General features: G+C 32.0%; 1 protein-coding gene across 1 annotated transcript; it reads right to left on the bottom strand.

Moving 5' to 3' along the window:
• Positions 1-302: 302 nt before the first annotated feature.
• Positions 303-3,776, bottom strand: LOC109543788. Its single transcript, XM_048667498.1, has 4 exons — positions 3,692-3,776; positions 2,738-2,905; positions 2,251-2,403; positions 303-500 (listed from the first exon to the last, which is right to left on the bottom strand). The coding sequence occupies exons 2-4, from the start codon at positions 2,903-2,905 to the stop codon at positions 348-350; spliced, it is 474 nt and encodes a 157-aa protein (XP_048523455.1). The 5' UTR covers positions 3,692-3,776; the 3' UTR covers positions 303-347.
• Between the last annotated feature and the right edge of the window lie 7,688 nt (positions 3,777-11,464).

The raw sequence follows: 11,464 nt of genomic DNA, 5'->3' as shown, positions 1-11,464 counted from the left end.
AAAGTTTCAAGGGTCTCCTTGCTCTAGATTGCAAGTTGGGATTTTTGAAGCAATAAGTGCTTTTGCGCGAAAACGTCCATTTTTATGCCAACTTTTTCAAGTCAATAAAAATCAGGAATTAAGACGATTTGTGTACAATTTTCAGTATTTTGAGCTTCAACTGTCTTATATAGGCTGTGAAACCTTACCTTTTTAAATTAAATTATAGGACGTTAGCGATTGATGAAAAATATTTGAAGTACAATAGAATGAAAATTAATGCGAATTATCAAATTCACATTAAAAAATAAATTTTTGTTGCAAAACTGTACTGGTCCTTGTTTAATTCAACTATAAGTACATTAAATTTAATTCTTACTAATAATCGCAAACCATTCAACCGTAAAGCAATACTGTTTCTGCTTATAATATTCAATGTTCAATTTCCATTTTCCTTCTGGAATGACGCTTGGCCATCCTTGCAAGTCAGGAGGCGAAACATTGCGAATATAATGTTTTCCCTGTAAAAAAGAATTTTATGAATACCATGCACGTAGTAGAGCTTTGCAAAATCAATTCATCGTTTTTAAATTAAATATAAACTAAAAGTTATTTTTTTTCTCAATGGCGTATAATATGTTTCTGATGGATCAGAACAGTGTAAGCGTTCAAGCAAACCGCTTCTGAAGATGCAAGCCACTCGTGCTTGCGAAACGTCAAGAAGAAATTCTACCGAATGACGGCCTAAAAATCCGAAAAAAACATTAATTTCACTACAAGTTGATTGCTCCGTTTATTTAATTATAAATAATATTATTAAAAAATGTAAAAACTCAAAATCTTAATTTTATGACAAATAAATAAATAGTTTAAACGATTTACAACATTTCTTTCTGGAATTGCTATGTACGTATGGATTATGGAGGATTAGGAATCCGCAGTCAGTTTGACTCTATCAGATCAGGATCAAGGATAGTTCAAAGCTAAATTGCGAAAGAACCATTTAAGCGGAAGAAAAGAGACGAAATGGACTGATTATATTCGGTTCAGCTCGTTTGGTTATCGAGATATTTTCAGTTTTTTGAAAACCATATTTTCAATTTTCTTGAAAACTATTAAAGCTGGAAAGTTGGACAAAATACTACTGGATAGCGCTCGATAAGCCCGAGTTTGTAAAGAATAGCTTTTTTCGATAGGAAGCGTCGTTTGCGAGACAAAAAATAAAATGTAAAATCTCAAAATCGGTTTCCCATAAAAAAAATTTTATGAACATTTTTTTTTCGGTCTATTCCTTGGGAGGTGATTAGATATGCAAAAGTTACAAGAAAAATCGACATCGGTTGGTTCCAAAAAAAATTCCTGTATGAGCTACAGGGGGAAGACAAAAAGTTTGCACAAACTCTTATGGAGGGGAAATTTTTAAAATTGAATAAAACTGTCAAATGACAATTGGGCGAAATTGACACAAATTAACAATTAGTATTGATTTTGATTTGGAATTGAGACAAATACAAATCAACTTCATGTCAAATCGTTTAGGTAAAGTGGAGGGGAGGAACTCGAGCTAACTCCATGTAATCGGTAAATTTTGGTACCGATCAACTGAAACCCAAAAATCGAAAAATGATGATGAATATATTCTAGTTAAACCGAAACATAGCTAAAAGATTTGGTTAATGACAATGTTATGGTTATCCAGACTGAATAATGAATCGAATGAATCGAAAAAATATTCGAGAATTTTCGACTTGCCCATGTTTTTATGTAAACAAAAATTTCGAAAAATTCAACAAATAATTCGATTGAATTGGCGAGAACATAGATCGATAGAGGGATAATAAAGCTTTCAAATTCAATTAAATCGATTGGAAGAGATAAAAGTTTAAACTTGAAAATTTGAGTTAAAGTTGGAAACCGATTTTATTTAGTTTTATTATTTCCCTATGTTTATAAGGCATGGATGGTAGTTTACCTCGCTTTAACGTCTCTTTTGACCAAAGCGTACAGATGTATCGATTTTTTCCGCCTAAATGGGTCTTTCTCAATTATACCTTGGAATGAGCTTGATCCTGACCTTATAAGGTCAAACTGACTCAGCAGGTCTACAGGATATGAGTGGCACAAGACCAGATCAAAAAAATGTTTTTTGGTTGTGTGGCTGTGTTATTTAGCGTAGCGTAACAATTACTTTGCTTTGAATAAAAGTAAAAATCCTTCTGAAAATTCAATGATTTTGTGGTTTGGAGTAGAGACAAACAATAAATTATGTACCTTCAGCAATGGGCATTTCTGCGTAGTAGAATCCTTCATCAAAAGCTGAATTCCAAAGTTATTGTTGTCCAGGACCTTGCAAGTCTGCATTGACCACATAAATGGTGTTTTTTTATAATCATTGTTTTTCCATAAGTACAATGTGGTTTTTATCTGAAAACGTTGAAGCAACTCATCAATGAGCTAACATAATTCAACAATGTTTTTTATTTTCGAATTAACTTACTCTTAAAATGCCGATGCCTAAAATCGCTTTTACGTATGTAAATACAATTTAAATATAAAGATTAACAAACTCAATTTTCCTCCCGTCAATCTCTTTACTAAAAATATTTAAAAGACAAAGAGAAAAAAAGAAATCATTTTTGTGATGCAACTGACTATAAAGCGTTCCCTTTAAGGACTTTAAACTGCAATTTTTAATACATTTTTTACGTAATCTGCCAAGTTTGTTAAGTTAAAAATTAACTAGGAACTCTCACCACACCTCCAAGTCATTATCAATAGTGACATCTTCGAGCACTGTGAAATTAACCGATAACGCTTTAGTTGTTCTGTTATATTTGTGAAAATCAAAGCCAGTAATATTGAGCTTATCCTCACAAACACTTCTTTCTTCTGTCAGTTTTGCGTATTCATGAATCAATCGCAGCATCTGTAATAAAATTGCAGATACATTTGTACAACAATAATGAATCCTGTTTGATTTCGCATCAAACTACGAGATCAAATGATGTGGAAATTAATTAATTAATTAATTTTAAACAAATAATCAAAAGGTTCGATAATTTGGGAATATTAAGATGACAAATATTATGCAACTCACTTGCCTTACCTCAATCTGGAGGAAGAACGACAGCAAAATTATTAATTTGAAAGACAGCATTTTAACAGCAGCTGGTAAATTTTTTATGTTGAAAATTTGTTATCATTTTCAGTAAGTTCAGTTAATTGCACTATTGAACATCCAACGATATACAGTTGCTAATGACTGTTTAATGTGCCAGTATTTGCAATTTTTGGGGTACATTCATCAATTTTACTTAATGATTGAGCAATTATGATTAGTGTAAACCGGAAGAATATCYGATTTTATCAGATTAWATTTGAATGGATGAGCAAAGCTGAAATGTTTATACAATSATCACGGGTAACGTATCAGAGTAGCATAATGAGACACTTGTTTGAAAAGTTTTTGTGTAATAGAATAGCCGTATAAAGTGAGTCCCAAAATTAACGCTAGACTCAAATTAAACAGCAAACCCAATTTTAACTCTTGATATTGTTATTGTTTTATTGAATTATACACTGCACAAGAACGGGCAAAATTGGTSGTTATTTTGAGTTATTTTTAAAATACAAATCTATTTTAATAGACAATAATTTCTATATTATAAGTCACATAAGTAGGAAAATATATGGAGCATCTCAAAAAACTTACATAGTAAAAATTCCGAATATTTTGATATAATTAAAGATGTWAGCGGAGTTTCTTCATTACTTAGTGTTTSTAAGTCAAACCCTAGTGAACCACTGACAGTTGAGAATTGACTAGTGGCTCTTAATTAAAATTTTGTAGAATATGYGTTTTGYGGATAACATAGAGATGCTTTGTTCGAAAAATCAACTATTTTTAATMATTTGAATCGATAGAATTATTCTGACTCAGAATTGTTTCTTTGATTTTTTAGAGCTTTCTGACTTATGGCCTAAGGATTAATGATTATAATYATTAAACACTTAATAAAAAAAAATTTGACCGAGAACCACCTACAACTTGAAATTATCTCAAAGTATAGAAAGGATTTCATTCTAAACATGCCGAAAATTTGGTAGTAATTGAACTGAAACTTAATTTTTAAAGCTTTCGAAAAGTTGCCGAAAAATAAACGTTTCCAATCAAGCTCCTCCGCTGGTTAAGAAATTCGAAGCTATCAATCTAAAGCGGGTAGCAACTTGGAATTTTTGTATTCTGTAGAAAAAACTTCACTTTGAACATGAGACTTTAAATCATACTAAAAACTGAGTTTTTGGAATTTTGTAAATTATGGTGTAAAAATGAAAGACGCAAGYACTCGATTAAAAATTCTCAACTTCTGACCGAGAGCGACTAACAACTTGAAATTCTCACATTGTATTGAAGTAGCTTGTTTCTGAAAATTCTGAACATTTTGAGGCAATTGCGCGGAAACCTGATTTTTGAGAGCCTTGTAAAAGTTGGTATAAAAATGAACTTTTCCAATCAAGTCTGGTTAAAACTTGAAATKTAGTCTATAGAAAAACTTCATTTTTAGAATGTGCAAAATTTTATAAATTATTGTGTAAAATTAATGAAAATTACTAAGTTCAASCTTTGGATTCTCAACTTCTGGCCCAGACCCACTAACAACGTAAAATTCCCATATGTCTATAAAACCAAAGTTGGTTCTAAAAGCGTTGAAAAGTTTCCAAGAAGTTTTAATTCCATCCGAGTGCCTCCTCTGGTTAAAAAATCCGTATCTATCAATCTAGAACAAGTAGCAACTAAGTATGTTTTCAGTCTATAGGAGAAGATTCGTGTTAAAGGTAATGACTTTTCTAAATATCGTCCTGAAACTTGATTATTGGATTCTTGTAAACTATGGCATAAAACTTAGGATTATAAACAGTTTGAAATTTTAAATTGAAAATTCGCAACTTCTGACCCAGTCACACTAACAACGTGAAAATCTGACAATCTATAGAACAAAGATGGTATTAAAAACGTTGAAAATTTGGTAAAAATTACTATAAAACTTGATGCTTGAAAACTATTTGTCTATCTATCTGTCAACTAAAGTTGGTCTTAACATGAGAGTTTTCAATCCAAGTACCTCCTCTAGTTAAAAAAATCGTACCTATCAATCTAGAGCCGGTCGCAACTTGAAATGTTTGTAGTCTGTAGAAGAAGCTTAATATTGAGCGTGATGAAACTTTTCTTAAAATCGTAGTGAAAATTTATTTTTTTAAATTTTGTAAATTACAGTGTAAAAATTAATGAATAATAAACAGTCGCAAGATCTGGATTAAAATTTCTCAACTCTGACCCAGACCCACTAACAACTAAAAGTTCTCACATCTTATAGAAGAAAGTTTATTTTGAAAACCATGAAAATTGGAAGAAAATTGCACTGAATTCTGATCTTTTAAAGCTTTTTTAAAGTTGATCTAAAAATGAACGTTTTCAATCAAATACCACCTCTGGCTACAAAATTTATGGCGCTCAATCTAGAGCAGCTAACAACTTGAAATGTTGATAGTATATCTAAGAAATTTCATGTTAATCATTATAAAACGTTTTTTTTTATAGTACTGAATCTTGATTTTGTAGAACTTTATAAATTATGGTGTAAAAGTTATTGATTATAAACAGTTGCAAGCTCTCGATTAAAAATTCGCAGTTTGTGACCCATACGCACTAAAAACTTGTTGTGTAAAAAGTTCTCACAGTTTATAGATGATATATTTTTTTGAAAAGTTTGGAGTTTGGAAGTTTATTTTGAAAATAATGAAAATTTGAAGAAAATTGCACTGAAACCAATTTTTTTAAGTTTCTTTAAAGTTAGTCTAAAAATGAGCGCTTCCAATCTAATACCTCCTCTGGTTTCAAAATTGATGGTGATCAATCTAGAGCGAGTAGCAACTTGAAAGTTGTGTAGTCTATAGAAGAACCTTCATATTGAACGTGGTAAAACTTTTCTTTAAATCTTACTGAAACTTGATTTTTTTGAACTGAATGAAATTATTTTAAACAGTTGCAAGCTCTCGATTAAAAATTCCCAACTTTTGACCGATAGCCACTAACAAGTTAAAATGCTCACAATGTATGGAAAAGAGTTGATTCTAAAAACGCGCAAAATGTGATGAAAATTTCGCTAAAAGTTGATTGTTCGAAGTTTTTTAAAAGTTGGCCTAAAAATGCACGTTTTCAATCAAGCCTGGTTAAAAAATCAGTAACTATCAATCTAGAGCAGGCAACTTGACATTTTTACAGTCTATAAAAAAAGCTTCATGCTGAGCATGATAAAAAATTTCCTTTAAATCGTACTGAGACTTTATTTTTGAAAATTTTGTTAATTATGGTGTAAAAATTAATGATTATTAACAGATGCAAGCTCTGGATTAAAATTCTCAACTCTGACCGAGACCGAGTCCCCTAACAACTTGAGGGTTGTTCTCCATAACATAAAAATGTTATCAAAATTGCACTGAAACCTGCATTTTTAAAGATTTTTGAAAGTTGGTCGAAAAATTACCGATTCCACTCAAACTCCTTCTTTGGTACAAAAATTCGTAGCTCTCAATCTAGACTAGGTAACAACTTGAAATGTTTGTAGTATTTAGAAGACGTTTCCTTTCGAATGTGATAAAAATTCCTTAATATCGTATTGAATTCGATTTTTTCGGATTTTTTAAATTATAGTGTAAAAATTAGTGATTGTAAATAGTTGCAAGCTTTGAAGTAAAAATCCTCAACTTCTGACCGACAACCACTAACAACTTGAAATTTTTCATAGCAAGATTTCCGAGAGTTGACTCGGATCACTCTGAAAATTTCTTAAAAATTGCACAAATTTTACTTTTTTTATTTAAAATTAAAATGCGTAGGTAAAGCGTTTCAAAATAACTAAGCTCAGAATTGAAGTGAGCCTTGAAACTCGATGATGCAAATTTATCTCATTGGTTTATGAATAATAGTTTTTGAAAGAAACTTAAATGATTATTGGAGGAATTAAAATCGCAATACAAAAAATATCAGTTTTAATAACAATTCAACAGTAAAAATAATTAGTCGAAACAAGTAACAATTTAGACAAATTACAAAAAATATTCTACTGTCTGCCATTTTCTTATGCAAATTTGGCATAGTTTCTTCATTGCCCTTACAGCATTGAGGTTGGGAATAGGCCGTAATTCGTCACCACCTGAAATTACATTGTAGCTAAATTATTCCTTGGTAGCGTGAGTTCGACATAAGAGCTTAACGAGTTCGACAATATATTTTACTTTTTTAAAATCCCCACAACGAAGGTTCTAAGGAAGTTGAATCAGGCGGACGAGGTTGGAGCCATTGGTGCCATTGGTGCCTGTCCGTTTTTGAGGGAAATACTGGCTTAGCTATTCGATAAACCGTCGAGAATTATAGTTGAGGGAAATATTCCCAACCTAGAAAACGGTATTTCATTTAATAGTTCCGCTAAATTTTCATACAAGATCTTAATATAAACATCATAATTCAAATGTACGACAATATGTTATATTTAATGAAACAACTCGCATGGAATGCAAAACCCGTTTCTGCATGGTACAATATGAAACTAATAATTAGGACCTGCCGGAAAATATAAATTCTGCCCATGATTAACAGTCAGATGAAACTAAACCATCTCTTGTAATAGATAATGTACACAAAAATATAAAATTGCTGCCTTAAACAATGAATATTAACTAAAGCAGCACGAAAAATCATGTTAGTGATATAATTCAGCAAAAAGACAAACCGACAATAATTTAGATAACGAGACACCTGAAAGTTGAATACAGTTTAAAAGAAAATTACCGAAGAGATTTACCAGATGAGAGAGATGCCAACTATAAGCCAGCAGAGAGTTTTGAGAGCCAAAGAAAAAATGCAAACGCAGGAAAAAAATGACTAAGTAAAAGTGATGACTGGGAATATAATGGTATTGCGGCCAGCGAGAAAAAACGATATTTGGTGGCAACGCAGCCAGCGAGATGCTGCAGAAAGTTAGGGACAGCTCGACATATTTAGAATAGGGAATGTTCCATAATTGACCAGAATATTCGAGTGTTGCCAAATTGCTATATAAATCAGCGCGACTGTGAGCTGAAGTATGAGTGTACGCTTAATACGACTGTATACTTAAATTGTGTTTCTAAACTTAGTATATAAATAATGAAAACTGATGTTGTGAAGTGAAGTTAAGAAGTTTTGTGAAAAAACATAAATAATAAGAATGGTCATTGAAAGGCACGCATTTTCCGCCAATAGTAGTAACAAGTAGTTCAAAGGTAAATTTTAATACCTTAAAATTGTTTTAAACTGAATGAAGTGAGAAAATTACCGTTGCTTCAGTATGGTGGTAGATTTATACCGATTGAAAGAAAATAAACTTGTAGTTGAGGACCAAAGGTCTTTAAACAAAACTGCTCTACCAAGTGACTCCACCCGAATCACAAAGATCACACAGCAAAAATGTTGCCTGCTGCTCTCTAGGGAAATCTATGACCAACTGCATAATCCAGCGAATACCGATAGAAAATTAAAATTAATTTCTTAAAGTGTAAAAAGTTTTCAACTAAAAATTGAAGAATTGAAAGAATTATTCCTATACTACGTCTAAAAGCGTATGACCGTAAATATGTCTGCAAATTGCAATGCAAGAGATCGAAACTGCAACATCTCTTGATTTAACAATACCACATTTTAACTGTCCGGCTTTTCATTGCATTAAATTATTGTCGTTTCTCCCTCAGCTTTTAGTCTGATCCAGGGTGCCTATACATATTCATATAATTGTAATCGCATCATGCATGTGTCATTTGAGCACTGTAACTACATTTCCTGAGCAGTCGGCGGGTTATCAAGGCTTTGCGAGGGTCCCGCTCGAGTTACGTAATAAGTCTCCCCGCAGAATTTTAATGTGCCATTATCAGTTAAGCGAGAAATATGACGAGAGGGAGCTAAATCTCCTATATATAAAATTATTTTTACTCTAAGCTGAAGTATTTCTCCCCTTAAGCTTTCTTAGTTCGTGGAATTTAATCAGCCTTACCTTTCCTTTACCACTATTTGGGATTAGGTGTTTTTAGGTATAAAATTTCCTTTTTTTGCAAGAACATTTTTCGTCTAGGTTTGAAATGGAAAACTTTCATATTAGGACTAAAGCGAGCCGTGAAACTTTTATGGAATTGTAGAGTGAAGTAGCTATCTAAATGCGGAGCAAAGGGCTCTGTACAACATCAACCATATTCATATTTATGATTTTACGGGTAGATTCATATTAAAAAGTCTAATGCACATCAAATTTCATTTAATATTCGCTAAAACTATACGGGGTAAGAGAGAAACAAAGTACTAGATCACAATTTTGATTTCAAAATGAAAACCAACAAGTTGTAGGTAATTTTCTTCGTCCGAACAAAACAGTTGTAATAATTGCCACTACCTCCATTTATAAATGTAATTCGACAAATATTGTTAAACGATTAAAATAGTATGGCTAGGCTTCAAATGCGGTTTAGCCAAAACGGGTGTCAGCAACAAAGTTTGTTAAAATTCAAATCATACTGCTTTTTAAACTCGAAAAATAGTTAAAATATCAATCCTTGAAAATCGGTATATTTAACGAAATTAAACAATGTAAACTTTTTTAAAATTATATTTATATTACATAGATTGCAAGAGAATCATTTCCAATATCAACCTGTAAAAGATAATGTTAGCAAATAGATAAATGAAGAAAAACTTTAACTTTTGCATCTGCTTCACTTTGCCGATGCGGTAAAGATATTGCTAATTCCAAAAATCTAAGTCTGTCAAAATGCCTCGAATTCGACGTAATTTTCGTCAAAGAGAAACGAGGAATGTAACGAGCTGAATAAAAACACTCTTGATTCCTCAGATCCGAAATAATGGGCATTTTGTAGTTGTTAAACCACTTTTGAGTGATACTTTTAATCGGCAATATGCTCCTTACTGGAAACCCAAAAAATTTATAAAATGTTTTTTTCACAAACTGTTTGTTGGGTATTTTGCCTCAAAATTTGTTGTCTAAAAAAACAGAGTTTGAGGCGAAATACCCAACAAACAGTTTGTGAAAAAAAATAATCCGCTTCATCAATGTAATCTTTATTTTTTATTTTGTGTTTGAATCTGACTGACGATACTTTTGCAAAACTAAACTTTTTTAAACTGCATTAAAAATTTACAATATCTCTTACTTGGGCATTTAACGTTAACTATTACCTTTATTTCATAAAGGTATGAAGAATTATAGATCTTGCTTTGTAAATTGAACATAAAAATTATTAGACACTCCAAAAACAGCTTTGACTAAACTAAAAGAAAACATCGATAAAAAACCAAGAAAGCCATAAGAATACGCACTAGAACCAACCACCAAGAAAGCCATAACTTGGTTTATCACAGAAGTTAAAAGAGTGAAAAGGAAAATTTAAAACATTTTTACAATACAAGGAATCTCTAATACCTGAAAATCAAAACAGATTGAAAAAAATCAAGAAACTAGGTCAACAATGGGATCAGAGAAATTAAGGAAAAGTACTGACAAATGTTTAGCAATGAAATGGACACACTAGGATGTATGGGGCACAAAAGCGGATATGGAAATTACTAAGGGGAAACAAAGGAAACAATACAGATAGGCATAACAGAAGAATACACGAAATTGTTCAATCACAAAGAAATGAAGAAGAAGAAGAAGGAAAGCAGCTTTGCCAGACCGGACAATTGCTTTTGCTAGATACTTTGATTTAAAAAATATAATACTGAAGCCTGAAGCAGAAGAAAGAGGAGTACACACTTCTAACAATGTAAAAAGGTTGCTCCAATTGTACACTATTGATTGATATTTTCCCCCAATTAAAAGGCAAGTTTGCAGCGTAATTTAAAATTACCCTAGCTGAAAAGTAATTTCCCACATCGCGAATTGTTATAGCTATGGCAAGCTCAATTTTGGAGGGTGAAAACAAGATCGGTTCATGCGATAAGCAGTTACTTTTCATTTTGCGCGCTGACATCGCTCTCGTTTTAAAGATTACTTTGTATGTGTATAGACATCCAGGTTATTATTATTTTATGCTATGGCAAATTATCCATCAAAACGCGACCCTTGTATGTTGGTGGGGGATTAAAAAGAAAATTTTCTTGCGGGAATATGAATTTCCTGTTATGTTAACGTTATGCTGAGAGGGTTGGAAGATGTAGGTTAAATATTATCGCTCACCGGGTCAGAATGGGTTATCAGGACCACGATACCATATCATACCAGATACTCGATGTAGTTGTCTAAGATATAGATTTTTTCTAAAAAAATGATTCACTACCGCTGGTCCTAAGGAAACCGGCATATTCATCGAGAAACGGTATTAAAAGGACGATATTGGTGTAAATGTGTGGTTGAAAATTTTACACCGAAAGCCAGTGGAATCT

The sequence above is a fragment of the Dendroctonus ponderosae genome, unplaced genomic scaffold (genome assembly GCF_020466585.1).
Source record: "Dendroctonus ponderosae isolate FM_Combo_2020 unplaced genomic scaffold, Dpon_F_20191213v2 Dpon_F_20191213_6, whole genome shotgun sequence".
Lineage (NCBI taxonomy): Eukaryota > Metazoa > Arthropoda > Insecta > Coleoptera > Curculionidae > Dendroctonus > Dendroctonus ponderosae.
Note: the sequence above shows the minus strand (reverse complement) of the source record. Positions and strands in the feature narration are given on the sequence as shown.